At 44.1% G+C, this 14,961-nt stretch overlaps 1 protein-coding gene across 1 annotated transcript; it reads left to right on the forward strand.

Moving 5' to 3' along the window:
* The first annotated feature begins 11,576 nt into the window (after window positions 1–11,576).
* On the forward strand, window positions 11,577–14,257 carry H2AZ1 (H2A.Z variant histone 1). Its single transcript, XM_069230230.1, has 5 exons — window positions 11,577–11,796; window positions 12,027–12,104; window positions 12,217–12,330; window positions 13,116–13,245; window positions 13,790–14,257. Exons 1-5 carry the CDS (start codon window positions 11,794–11,796, stop codon window positions 13,846–13,848), a joined length of 384 nt encoding a protein of 127 aa, XP_069086331.1. The 5' UTR covers window positions 11,577–11,793; the 3' UTR covers window positions 13,849–14,257.
* The last annotated feature ends 704 nt before the right edge of the window (window positions 14,258–14,961 follow it).

Here is a 14,961-nt window from a genome sequence, read left to right on the forward strand (position 1 = left end):
ATTCCTTACACATGATGCTCTGTAGAACAAAACATACCCTGTTCCCAGAATACATTATAAAGTTGGGTTCGTATACACAATGGGCAGTCGCATTCTCCAAGTTTCAATTCCGGTTGGAAGTCTGCAGATGCTGCTGATAATGGTGCCAGAGGAAAGCATCCAGCACAGCGCTCCACTACCATTGACTAGGTACACACTTATCTGCGCAGCACTATGTAACCAATGTTTGCCTAAAATACAAAATATTGTATTTGAATCTGAGTGTTACCAACTAGTTTGCCCCTTCCAGTAAAGCAGAATACAGTTAAGCCATAACTATAAGCTTAACTCCACCACATTGTAACACCCACCTTCTTGTTACTACCAACATTTCTATCTATCTTCCATCCCTCATCCCACACCACTGGCACCTACTCACTGTTTATTTCCATACTTGACAAAAACTTCTCACATCAAACATATGTCACTTCACCTCATCTGCCACGAGACTGAATGCTCTACAGACCTCTGAGTTGACCTCTGAGTTGTCATCTTACCTCAAACAATCTATCTCATTCTGCCTACAGGTTTCTCACTTGGTTTGCAACAAAATCTCTCATCAATGGCTGATTTCACTTCCAGAGTCCCTCACTGAACTTTACTATCATTCCAGAGAACTGTGTTAATCCCAAGAACTCAGGCACCTCGCATCGACCCTGCTGTCTTCTCTCACTTATCCTATAAGAACCGCAAAGGAGGGGTTGTAGGAATCTTCCTACACAAATCAATGATACCCAACCCTACTCCACCATCATCTAACCTCTTATCCTGTTTCACATATCACTGTAAGCTAATTGTTTACACCACTAAAAGCAAACATATTGACCAGATGAACTTCACACTGTCCTTGTCACTCTTGCAATCACCAGTCCATTATTTTTTTGGGAAGGCTACCACTAGATCATCAACTGCAACTGACTCCCTTTTCACAACTTCTTTCTATCACTTATATAAGCGTTCCTCACATCGCCCAGGCAATCCATTTGATTTTATACTATTAACCAACAGTGTCCCAATCTTAAATCCAGTATCAACTACTCCTCATCTGATGATGACATAATACATGTGGTAGTTAACATTTACTCAGTGTTACTGCCACTAATCGGCACCCACATCTACAAGAGAAAGCACTACCCGAGCTCACTTCCATCATGCCTAATCAAAATACATAATGACCTCACTCTCCTAAAAACATCATAGCACTAGCCATACTCTACAATACTCTGAAACAAGACTTTAACTCACACTATCTACAATGCACCTTTTCTCCCACTGTTTTATGACCACAACCCTGAATACCCCCAAACATTCAGAAGACAAGTGGTGCAAGAACAAGACCACCACAAATCTGACGCATTACTAACACGTCCTACACACACTAACTGAGAAATTGTCAAATTCTCCCACTTTCAAAAGCGTATCTCCTCACTCCAGCCTCACACACAACTTGCATGCATCATCAGCAATCTTATCCCTCACCACGCCCATGTATGCAGACGCTTTCTTATCAGCTGATGGCTTTGCCGCACTCTTTTCCCCAAAAATCATTATTGGATACACACTGACTACACTTCTCTGCGGTCCACCACCACCAGTTACTCCACTTTCAGCTACACATCAACCCTACTCAACAATATAGTGTTACTTTCTTGCATCTCTAATGAACACATACCAGTCATGACAGCCACCATTCTCTTTTGTCCTCCTTCAGATCCCTCAGATTTATCCCTCAGATTATTAAACCTTTTGCCTTTACATCCAAGGATCTTCATTGTCTGGCCTCCCGATTCAACTACTCCATCACATATGTCACCACCCCTATTTTGTCTGCAGTTGTTATTATTATTATTTTCAAAATCTAAAATGTAACTGATAGCTAAAAGGCATCCTGGTGCTGACGACTGCACATAAAGGAAGCTGAATTCATACAAGACAATTTAACATGTATGTAGCCAGGTTTTAATGGCTTTCCTAAACAGAGAAGGTAATGGATAGATCGACGAGGCAGAAGAAGACTGGTCCAGGGACGAGCATCTTGGACAGAGAAAGCTTTCCCTGTTGAGCATGATCTCCTGAACTTGAGTTGAAAAAATAAAATTGGCACCCACCGAATGGAACTAATGTTTAGGAATATTTGTCTGAAATTTCTGCTGAAGGTGCAAGGGTTCAATACCACCTCCAAATAAAAGATAGTACTCCTGACTTTTCTGCACCCTCTAGCAATCACCAAGTGCCTCCATGTTACCTTTTCTCAAAGGTACTAGAACAACTGGACTTCAACTGCCTCAAACTACATACTCCAATAAGAGACTTAATCCACTCCAATCAGGTTTCTGTGCCCTACACTTCACTTAAAATGCAGTTTCATATATATGTCCAGCTTCATCACCTCTGTCCATCACAATCATCTTGCTGTCATGCTCATGCTAATAGACTTGTCTGCTGCATTTAACAATGTTGCTCATCCCACACTACTGTACTCTCCTAACTCAACAGCCATTGAAGACCTAGATCATAAGAGGCTAAGCTCATATCTTTCGGGATGCTCTTGCACTTGTGACTCTAAGACCTCAAAAATACCCCCCCTTGCAGTGGATGTACAACAATGCATTGTACTAAACCCTCTCTTTTTCTAACTATACACCACCTCTCTTGGGCCTATTACCTCATCATTTGGGTTCTTGTATCACTTTTATGTCAAAAGCACACACAATTTTTCTCTTTTCATAAGATTCAATACAACTTTCATGCATGCTTCTCAGACTGCCTCACTGCCGTCCTGCAAAATGAGGACTGAATTTTTCTTCCTTGACTACACACATCTCTTTAAATGACATGGTTTCCTTTCCTCACGACCCTCTGAAATGTGCCCTTCAGCAAGGGACTTCGAGTTGTTTCCAACACATCAATGAAAATGAAATCCACAGAACCAAAATAGCAACTACAGCTCAATACCAATTGTTACACATATTCAAGATCCGCTCCCTGTTCTCATGCCAACACAACCAAAAACAGTTATTAACTCACTACGTACTTTAGAGGCTTGACTTCTGCAATAGTTTACTTGTGGGCTTCCTGCAATACTCTTTTGCACCACTCAGCAATGGCATAAACCTTGCAATCATAATTTTCTTCTCTCTACCCATGCACACACGCACCTCAGCATACAGTCACTAAGCTTGCTCGCTGTCTCCCAAAATGGTCCCTATAAAAGCTGACACTTGTAGTCGAAGCTGTGAATGACATGGACACTAAGTATCCCCGGGACATCCTATTTCCCTACACACCTACAATCTAGTAATCATAAACCTTCTGTCATACCCAAACCAACCGTTGCCGCCTCCAATTTCCAGTCCTTCTACCAAGCCTCACCGCTGGAACTCCCTACTATTAGGCATTTAGGCAACCACCTCCCAACTTGAGTTAAAAAACCTGAAAAGTCAGGTACACCAATGCACAAATGTGTACAACTCTCAGGACACAAGTGAGTACCGCCTTCTCCTCATAGTGATGCAACTATGTGCATTTCTGTATAGTTAGTGAATTAGGAAATGCAAGTGTTTTGGATGTCTGTCAGTCTTTGCAAGAGACAACCAAAAAAACTGGTGCAAATAATCAATATTTCCCTGTTGCTATAGGAATTTTATGTTATCCACTCCCCCCCCCCCCCCCGCTCTATAAATCACCAGAGCCGCTCTTGTGAAATGTTCCTGATTGAACTGATATTGCTGCTAAATAATAAATGCTATATTTTGACTCGGTCAGGGTCGGACTGATCTGTAGCAGTGGGGTAACGAAACGTGAGTAGGCCCCAGCAAAGTACTTGGAGGGGGGGCCCGGGGGATCCTCCCCCCTAGACTCAGTCAGAGACCTGCCGTCAGCTCAAAGTGTACTGTGCTGAGGGGCCCCCTAGAGCTGCCCCGACCCGCGGGGGCTCCTTGTAACGCCAGCAGCTCCCTAGGTGAGGATGGCATTTAATTTAAAGCTGGTGAAATAGTTAAAAGACATACTGTGTCTTCTCCTTTCAACCCTGTGCAACCGCGGGTCACGGATTTGATCATCGTTTATCTCAATGGGCCGTGATGGCCGCTCTTCGCACCTGTGATGAAATGTCAAGCGCACCCATAGCGCGAGAAGAGCCAGCGTTCTCTACATTTGAATTGATCCATTTTTGAATAAAGGGTGGAGATAAAGCAAGTGTTGGTAGATATGATTCCCATTGACAACTGTGGATTTCATTTGATGGGGATTAGAATTTCAGTCCCGATGTTACTGTGCCCCCGATGCATAGAAAAAATGCACCGTCTTTGCTGTATACAAAAAAAAATCTGCTTTTTTCTTCCGACAAACGGGTAACATTTTCATATCTAAAACGAATCCTTATGATCCTTCCAAGGAAGGAGGGAAAACAAAGGAGACGATCTTTTTCTGAAATCTCTTGAAGAAGTTAACATCAGGTCCGGAGGAAAATAAACAATAAAGAACAAGTTTAGATGACACTGTGACAATGCAACCTGAATCTGTCCTGGAAATGAGCAAGTGGTCTTTATCACCTTTTTTCAGACCGCCCTCTCGTCTACCGATACCTTTCTCAACAAAGCACTTTGAGCGGTTAACACCAGGCGGAGGGATGAAAGTAGTTGGGTGGGGGTGGCGAGAGGCTAAACTGGGGTGGGCTCGAACTTGGAACCTTGGTGAGCCACTTAGTTTCTCCATGTTACACTCCTGTTCACCCAGACTCCATGGGACAACATCGGAAAATCTTTATATCACTCTGATCTCTGATTCTTGTTTATCTTATCTGCTCGCATAACATACTTACCTCAGTTCGCTATTCCGTGTTGTTCCCCTCTTGAAATGTAACAGGAACATATGGTAAACTACTGTTATCCAACTTGCTATTTCGTCTTTTTCTTATATGATAAATAAAAATTATTAGAACAAAAAAAAAACATTTCTCTAAAGGCTGTAAAGTAAATCAGTGAATAAATCTTAACCTTCGAGTTTGCACGTATTTCAATTAAACAGTACAAAAAATGTGCTTTCACAACCACCATTAGATTCTAAAACAGTGACCATTAACTAAAATCATAAAATGAATCACACAACATAAACCACCATATGACATAAACATCAGCATATAATAATAAAACACCTGAGCCCACATCATACTAACCACTGGACAAGCTGTTATTTATACTTCTATTGCTTCCTATGCCCAAAAACTGGGGCTCAAACCCAGCTCGGCCCATGCACTTTAATACTGCCCCTATTTCTGTGAAACCACTGCTGGCCTTGGGGGGAACATTTATGGCATTTGGTGATGCATTCCCAATATTCCGTCCCATTCTCTTCAGAATTTTAAAGCTCCGGAAATTTTGGTCAACATAAAAAGCTGTTGCTTTATAAGTGTGAAAAGTAAGACAAACTTTGCAGCTGCAGTTTTGGTTCACGTGATCTATATAACTCTGAAAAGCAGAGGTAATTTTCTGAGCATGGCAAAGTTAAACTTTTGGAGAACAAAAATCGTATAGTGTGATAGAAGCAAACAAATGTGTTCTGTGGGGTATCTGAAAGGGTCTTAAAGTACTAGTTGCAGTATGTGCTTTAAAAGCTCCACCCAAGAGTGGTGGAGGTGCAACCGATATACAGTTAACTATAGGATAAGTGGGAGGATTTGATCCAGGAGAGGGACAACCCAGTAGGAACGGGTATTATATCACCAACCTTTAGGGATGGAATTAGAAATTGTACAAAACACTGTGGGGGTCATTCCGACCCCGGCGGGCGGCGGGAACCGCCAGAAGACCGTACCGCGGTCAAATGACCGCGGCGGTCATTCTGACTTTCCCGCTGGGCGACCGCCAGAAGGCCCCCCGCCGGCCCAGCGGGAAAGCCCCTTCAACAATGAAGCCGGCTCCGAATGGAGCCAGCGGAGTTGAAGGGGTGCGACGGGTGCAGTGGCACCCGTCGCAATTTTCAGTGTCTGCTAGGCAGACACTGAAAATCATTATGGGGCCCTGTTAGGGGGCCCCTGCACTGCCCATGCTTGTGGCATGGGCAGTGCAGGGGCCCCCAGGGGCCCCACGACACCCGTTCCCGCCATCCTGTTCTTGGCGGTTTTTACCGCCAGGACCAGGATGGCGGGAAGGGGGTCGGAATCCCCATGGCGGTGCTGCGAGAAGCGCCGCCATGGAGGATTCTTTGGGGCAGGGGTAAACCGGCGGGAAAACCGCTGGTTGCCCTTTTCTGACCGCGGCTTTACCGCCGCGGTCAGAATTGCCCATGAAGCACCGCCAGCCTGTTGGCGGTGCTTCCGCGGCACTCTGCCCTGGCGGTTTTCAACCGCCAGGGTCAGAATGACCGCCTGTATCTGTTGCCTGAGGAGTCTGCCCAGAAGCACAATGGCTGAGCCCACAGCAGTGGGTGTAACTGTGCTAAAGCAAAGGTGGGGTGGTGAACTAATGCAGTAGAAAAGATCTAGTTAGATTAGGAGCATAAAAGAGAGTTGCAAGAGTGTGGCAACGCAGAAGAACACGGCAGAGTTTCTGGCACTAGAATATGTCTAGCCTTATCAGGCTCAAACAGGAAAGACATGAAAGGAAGATGCTCTGGGGGAGGGGTTATCTTAGGGTGTGAAAAGTCAGGCCCAGGGAAAAAAGGTTGCTCAAAGTCAAGTCCTATGACCAAGTAGAAGAAGGGCTAGCTTGAAAGTAAAGATGAGACAATGGATGCAGGTGCTGATGGAAACAAAACAAAATAAAACACAATGCTTCCAATACCATACAGCAGTCCATAAGCATCAGTTTCAAACATTTTGTGGCAGCTGCTGCATTTTTATAAGGCCCTGCCATTAAAAGTGGTCACAACCAATCTCAAAACCCAAGCTGACATCCTAAAAGGAATATTCTGGATTTTCTTTGGTAAATGATAGAGATGTCGGTCGGCTAAAAAGAAAAGAGAACACAATTTTTCTGCATTAGTAGGCCATCTTAAAGTACTTTTACACATCCATTACGAACAGTGGCGTAATGCAAAATGTTGTCCACTCCCCCAATATCTCACAGTAATAACACTCTAGTTAGGTGTCTACTTGAGTGAGAACAGACACGAGAACAGGATGAGTGAGTTCACAGGCAAGTTTTTGCATCTCCTCCTTGCTCAAGTACACTGAGGTATGCCAGTTTAAGAGGGCCAGCCAGATGTGCAGAATGGCCACTGGCTTCTCACACGCTGTTGTGCAGAGCATAATGTACTGCCACATCCTCCTCACTTCATGATTTTGCTTCCAGCCTGCAGAGCTATGCTGAAAGTGCTCTGTGGGCCCAAGCTTCCTCCCACTAATCAGCTACATCAAAAGAAAACAATGACTGAATATAAGAGCCATTGGCATAGTCAATAGATCTCATCTGTTGCACCAATGCACATAGCTAGGTGCTTTGCTAGTGCTTGTTGGTTTTTGCCAGTGAGTATGGCAAGAAAAATGAAATACAGATACCCATGTGTACACCTGTGCGCATGTAAGGTGGTCATCATTCACTGGCTTTTGTTATACTTTATCACACAAAAAAACCTTATAGCTAATGTGGATGCACACAGGCGCATGGACAGTGGCTACATGACAGGGATTTTCATAATAAAGAATAACGAGGTACATAGTAGGATGGCTGCCATGCAAGCGCCTGTATGTGTATGACCGGGCAACCATATTTTGATATAGTACTTATTAATTTACTGTTCTAAGATGGCCGACAGTTGAGTATGCACAGGATGCACGCACACAAAGCCAAGAGAGTACCTAGACAGCAGTGTGCAGCTAAGAGGCTCTTGCTACTTTAAGCAAAACAATGCAGAGAGTGCTGGAGACAAATAGTAGAGGGGCGGGAGAACACTGGAGGAGCAGGGGAAGTAAGGCAAGCAAGAAGAACAAGAACATTGTCTGGGGAAGGGCATATGAGGAGCAGTATGCAGGGAGCACTGGAGAAAGTAGTTCCCTGTGCAGGTGCAATGCAGTCCACAAACTAGGAAGTAAACCAGGAGCAGTTCATATCAGCAAAGAAAGGGTGCAAGTGCTGGTAACATCCAGCTTGCAAAGTTTTACTTACCACAATGGCATAGCATGAGCTACCGGAAGATGGAGTAAGAGAGAAAAAGGAAATTTAGCGACAAAAGACTTGAGATCTTGTTGGATGGTTGTATTGTTGATTGTGAAAAATTATTTTGTATAGCCCTTTTGACTGTATCTTGGGCCACCAAATTCAGTAGATGCTAAAAACAAGACTGAGAATTAAATCTAAAAGAGGTGGTATGGCCTCCTTTCCCCTATCAAGGAAAGGCTGGCTAACAGGAGGTCGAAGGCAGTTGCATCAGATGAGTGACAGCTAATAACTATCACTTACACCAAGGAGGAACTCACAGAGAGTAACTTTTAGCTTGAGATGATAACTTGGTTAAGCAGTATTGATACATCTGCTCTTGCACTCACCATGCTAGGTATGCTAACTTAAACTTGTACCTATTAAATGTATTTAGGGTGATAGCTAGGCCAAAATACAGCACATATCATGGACATGCCCACAACAGAATGCAGTACCACGCTGGAATCATAAATGGGCATGAAACTAGGGAACTCATGCCTCCAGTGATGTCAGTTACACACAGTGTACCATGTAATCCATGAAGTTGGGTGTCTGGGATATCACTGTGTGGAATTGTTTGCAACAACAGATTATTTTGCAGGGTACTCAGTATTAAGAAAATAAAACACAACATGTCAGGCAGCCCAAAGTCAGATTAGCATTTAATGCAAACTAGCAAGCAGCACACCAAATGATATAGGACAAATGTCATTTTAACTCAGCAAGGCCCTCGCCAGAAAATGGTCAGTTGAGCTAAAAGGTAAAATGCATAAGAATGAAATTGATATATAGAGTCCCTGCAGCCAACCCACGCTGTGCACAGCAGTTGACATCTTACTTTATGTTACTTTTTTTTTTTTTTTAAATAGAAATTCACTGAAAAAACAAAGACTAAAGTGTTGTTATGCAGTTTGGAATTGTAATACATTACTTACAGTTAAAAAAATTGTAAAAATGTACAGCTCGTCACGGTTAAAGGGGGCGGGGTGGCGCAGGCAAGGGGAGGGCAGGGGGGGTAAAGAAATTTTAATTTAAAAAATAATTAAAATAAACTTACATCTGTGCTGCTTCTGGCTACACCGCTCCTCTCTTCCGTCCTGCAGGCAGACACAGGCTCCCAGCCTGCCCTGTGCCAATCCCGACGCTGCTCAGAGCAGCATCAGGATTGGCTGGGAGAGCCAAGCCAGGGCGCTCCCAGGCAGACTGGGAGCCTGTGCAGGCTCTCTCCTTCTGCGCATGTATGTTTGGCTGGCCTGTGACAGCCTGCCAAACATACATGTGCAGAGAGGGGAGTGCACAGTGCACTCCCCTCACTGCTCGTCACCCCATGGCCCCACCTCCTTCACAAGGAAGGGGCAATAAACTTAGTTTATTGTCCCTTCCTTGTGAAAAATTTGCAGCTTCTGCTGCTGGCGGGGGGCAATGCTCCTCCGCCCACATGGAGGAGCCGCCACTGCCTAAATATTACATCACTCATGACATGTTCTATGGCATCATTGATAACATCACAGTGCATGGCAGGGGTGCAAGTTATAGTTACTTTAGGGCGCAAGTTTTAGTTACTTGAGATCACTAAAACTGGTGAATTTCAGTTGTTTTGTTTAAAACGGTATGTTTTAATTGACATTTCCACCTACTCATATCACCCCTATAACCTTTTGGTATTCAGTGGATATATGGATATATATATATATATAGTATATATAACCTACTGGCGGCTGCCAGTAGATAGGTATTGTTAGGACCATGTTTACATTGAAAAAGTGTTTTTTGACTTGCATATATCTTTGGCGCCGTTTGACGAATGTTCAAATATTTTCCAAACAAATGTTCCAGAGAATCTTGTTGTACATGGGAAGATTCCGGGTGAACCGTCAAGAGGGGGCCGAGAAAAAGGAGGGGTCAAAAAGAGTGTATTTCTCATTAAAATTCCCAGAGGGATTTTGAACATGACTACAGCCCATACTGGTGGATGGAATTACACCAAATTTGGCAGAAAGGTACTTTTTGGTCCAGAAAGAAGCATTTTTTTTGTTTGGTGTATAGATATACAGTTCAGTGGTATTCAGATATTAAAATAAAAAGAAATATATATACAAACATATCTAGAGGCGCGAAAGATTCATGAATAATAACGAGCTCATGCAGAGATTGGCAGAACTCTGACTGGCTGCCAACGCTTCAACCAGAAAGTATTGACAGCCATCTTGGGACCCGGCTTCAGCAGAGTCCCAGAAAAAATAAGAATAAAAAAAGCAGGGACCCCCTAGGGCAAACAAACATTTTTTTTTCTTTTTTAATTTTTGATTCGTATTTGTGACAAATTTGTGGTGAAAGACAAAAAAAATATCACCGGCTCCTGTGCTGGATTTACTAAAGCCCCAGGGGGGGCATGTTAAACTAAAGGAGGGGGCACATAGGGCCCCCTTTTTAGGGCATTTTTATGCCGCCGGGTACCACCACAGGACTCAGAATTGTCATGTATGCTATTGTGCTTACTTATTAATTAGGGTAGAATCTTTTAACTGAGGTGGTCATATATATATATGTTTTATGATTGGTGTATATTTAGCGTACTTTTGAAACATTTTACTTTAGTACCCTTTAATCCATTCACGTTTTGTTATATGTACACATTTTACCCTAACAAATAAACTGACTGATCGTTTTCCACGGTTTGGGACTAGTGGAATTGTTAACAGTAGTTTATTAACGGAGTTAGAGAGAAAATTATAATTAATTTGCATATTTACATGTTAGGTTGCATTGTAACCAATGAACTTTTGAGAGAAGAGCAACTTAATGTGCTTTGTTGTATAATCGGGGGCATTGGTGTGTGCGTGTATACAATTACACTCATGAATTTGAAACAGATCAAAAACAGTGATAACTGTACTGCTAATTGAACGTCCAGATAGAAAGAACAATATTCCTACTAATCGAGTCCTGGTTTTCAAACTTCTGCAGTTTGAGACGCGCAATGTCCTTTGTTTGTGGACGCCGGCAAGCGAAGATCATGCTCTCTACACAAAAGCTTATGCAGTTGCTTTTTATTTTCGTTAAAAACTGCGTTAACGGTGCCTTACTCCTGCTACACTGTTGGTCTTCATGCGCAAAGAATGTATAAGGGTCAATCTCGACCACAGCTCCGCCTCATTCGGAAAATTATTCCTCTAATGGCGGCCACAACACAACCCTCGCAGTCCTATCCCCAACGTCCTCTTGACGTATGCAGACCGTGCGCGCCAATAATGTTGGCGGGAGCGAGCTCGCAACACAACCGCGCGCCATCTGACGCTATCCCGCCCTCTTCTGGCTGGGACCGCCCCTGCATCGCTTTGATTGGATGCGTATGAAAGCTGGCATGCGACAAGAACAATGGGAAGCCCTATAATGATTGGTTGGCCTCAAACAATCCTGGTGGCCCGGATGCACCAACATTCCGCGCTATAAACGGCGGTTGGAGGGCGCGAGGCAGTGCAGTTTGAATCGGTGATCGATACGGAGCGTTTGAAGGCATCGGGGCGCTCGCGCATACGGTCGGACACTGCATTCTGCTTGGGAGCTTAGTCCTCTGTTGTCTTGACCGTTGGAAGCCTGTTAGGCGTGTTTCGATATGGTAAGTCTGGATATCGATAACGGTTCTTTGTTCGAGCGAAAAAGGGAAGTGGGTAAAGCGGTCCCTTTATTCCCTACGGATGAATGAGTTATGCTGGGCTTCGGATTTTCTCGTTTTCTTCGGTTCAGTTTTGACGTTGGAGCATACCGACCTTCGATATTAATGGTGCAACGGGTGTGTATGTCTGCCGCCGATATTAGTGTCTGACACTCCTTTCTCGTTGCCTTCAGGCTGGCGGTAAAGCAGGAAAAGACTCTGGGAAGACCAAGACAAAGGCCGTTTCCCGCTCACAGAGGGCCGGTCTCCAGGTGGGTTCATTTTCTCGTTAATCCGTCAATGGCGTCCTTGGGGGGGCGGAGCTGTACTAAATCGCTCGCCTGGTTATGAGTATTGTACTTATGGGGTTTGTCTTTGTTGCAGTTCCCGGTGGGCCGTATCCATAGACATCTTAAGTCCCGGACCACTAGCCACGGACGCGTAGGGGCTACCGCCGCCGTGTACAGCGCTGCCATCCTCGAGTACCTGACCGCTGAGGTGAGTGTCGGTGGGTGGTAAGGATTGGGGGGGTGCGCGGGAAACGGGGCGCTTCGGGGCGGGCTCGGCCTCCTCGGGCGCAGATGGCGTGCGACAGTCATCCCTTCATTGCGCCTGCGCAGTTTTCTGGCTCGGGCCCAGCAGAAAATAGTGGGGGAGGGGAGTTAAGCGATTGGCATCTATGGGGCTGTTCAACTAGCTCTCGGCGGATGAATATTGTGAAGACGTATGGGTTTACAAAATAGTGACCGTTTTCTCCGTGTATAGAAAACGATCTGTCACTGTCCCCTTTTCGATTTTACAGCCTTTCTAATTGAACACGTCTAAAATAAGGGCCTTTTAGTTTGTATTCCCGACCCCGGGACTAAAATCTTTTCGGTCGCCCGGGCAGAATTATACCTGTAATTGGGTTGTGTGATCTCGGTTGATCATGGCGCCTCTTTATGAAAAATTATGTGTACATTGTAGATATGTGTATAAAAAACTGTCTGATACTGACTATATAGTCTGTCGAGAAGTATCAGGAGGAGGAATTGGGTATCCTAACTCTGCGTCCGCAGTGCCTGAAGCAAAGAGACCGCAAGTTAAGTGCATAACTGCCTCCAGTGAGCCTTTTTATTAAGGCGTTTTCAGTGATTAAGCTTTGCTTGATCTTGGCTGCCTGGACCAGACTTGTAGGACACACCCCACTTGGGCATTTATTTTCAGCCCTGCTAGCGTGGACATTTCATTAGAGCTTTGTTTTTAATTGATTGACAAACCAACATTTTAACTTACCATTTCAGGTTCTTGAGCTCGCTGGTAATGCATCAAAAGACTTAAAAGTAAAAAGAATCACTCCTCGCCATCTGCAGCTTGCCATCAGAGGGGACGAAGAATTGGACTCTCTCATTAAAGCAACTATTGCTGGTGGTGGTATGTACATGTTTTTCTTATTACTACTCAAAGGGTATGAGTTAAAACTAACGGGGGGAGGGGAAGCAGTATCCCGCAACAGCCTACCTTATATGAACCAATTGGGTTTCACTTCACAATGACTAGGTGATTAGAGGACAACACTTAAATTGAGGATGGTGCCGCTCCTGTGGTGACCAGTTAACAGTTGCAATGTTTTTCGTTATGCACTTTCATTTTATTGCAATGCCTGACTCGATGGGTAAGTTAGCAAGCTGCGCTGGCTGTGTTATGCACCTGCTTATTTAAGGTGGCACTTATTTGGCAAGACTTGGGTGCATTTTGGGGTGCAGGACTGCTGTTCATTGAAATATCAATGTTTAGTTTGGCAGCCGGTTATAGTAATCTTTAGATGATAGACTCTTGACCGAGACTGAAATGTTATTGCAGCTAATGTCTGCTCTTATAATGCACATAGGAATCGCAGTGCCCGATGTTGTCAGGGTGGTGGTCTGTCAGTTTTTTCATAATTGTACAACCTTTTACTTTCTCGTGTTTATTCCAGGTGTAATCCCACACATCCACAAATCTCTCATTGGAAAGAAAGAGCAGCAACACACTTAGATGCCGATACCTTCAACGGTCAATCTACGCGTCACGGATTTCTGATTGGGAAGAAGGGGCTGTCAGCAGTTTAAAAAACGTAGAAACAAAAAAATTCCATGGACTACAACACAAATGAGTGAACTTTCCCAAATTACCCTGCCTTTTTGTAATTGTATTTGAAAAGTTAGAGCCCAACTGAGCTTTGTACCTAGCCATTTGGATTGAATTCTTACCCCATATTTAAGTGTTGCTGTGGCTTCAAAGAAGCTGTTGATTCAGAAAGTAGTTGGTTTTGGTTGGTGAGTTTTATTCTGTCAAACATTTTAACTGTAATTCAGAGATGGTAGTATCAAACACTTGGGTTTTGTACAGACATACGATACTTGTTCTGTTAACTTCCGTTGCTCAATAAATGTCGTATCCAACACTGGGGTTTCTTTTTGCATCTGACTTTGTTTCTAGAGTTCACTGCTGGCTTTTGTGGTGCGGGGTCGCATGGGATTCTGATGTCCTTTATACACAAGTGGCAGAGGCATTCTGAAGGGTTATCCAGAATGGCAACACGTTTGTTTATTTTGGATCCTACAAGCGATTTTCCCTTGCATAGCCGGTAGGAAGGTGTGACTTTCGAAGGACGTATATTCTTGCTCGGGGGTTGTACTTCGACGACAGCTTCTCACCTCTCTAAAAAAAATGGTGCCTTCGAAATTGGAATTTTTCCCCACATAATGGGGAGAGGACTTTCTCGGACTACATTTTGAGTTGTACAATTCGATAGGGTATCATCTATATCCGAAAACTCCTTTTACTAATGTACAGTTAATTTCAACGTATTGCCACATGCTGCCATGCTTGGGTTTCAGAAGCAGTATTTGTAGCACAGTGTGGGTGCATATGTGTGCCCTCTGCCACGTTCTTGACCTTGGCCTACGGCGAGGGGCAAAAAATCAGAGCGATGCTTCTGTGCCCTTAAGTCTGAGATGATTTAATCTCTTAGGCGGGCATATAGCTTGGGTATCGAACTGGGAAGTCTCACATCTTCAGCAGATGTCCAGGTACAGCAAATCTCTAAAAAGGGATTTTGAAGGTGCCGGCATCTACCAGCAATCTTCAGTCCTCGGTTACATGTTG

Source organism: Pleurodeles waltl, chromosome 1_1, assembly GCF_031143425.1.
Source record: "Pleurodeles waltl isolate 20211129_DDA chromosome 1_1, aPleWal1.hap1.20221129, whole genome shotgun sequence".
NCBI lineage: Eukaryota > Metazoa > Chordata > Amphibia > Caudata > Salamandridae > Pleurodeles > Pleurodeles waltl.

What these genes read in the sequence shown, in the direction of transcription:
- H2AZ1 (XM_069230230.1), top strand. An exon ending in CACAGAGGGCCGGTCTCCAG is followed by an intron (nt 12,105 to 12,216) that starts GTGGGTTCATTT and finishes TCTTTGTTGCAG; the next exon opens with TTCCCGGTGGGCCGTATCCA. An exon ending in TCGAGTACCTGACCGCTGAG is followed by an intron (nt 12,331 to 13,115) that starts GTGAGTGTCGGT and finishes TTACCATTTCAG; the next exon opens with GTTCTTGAGCTCGCTGGTAA.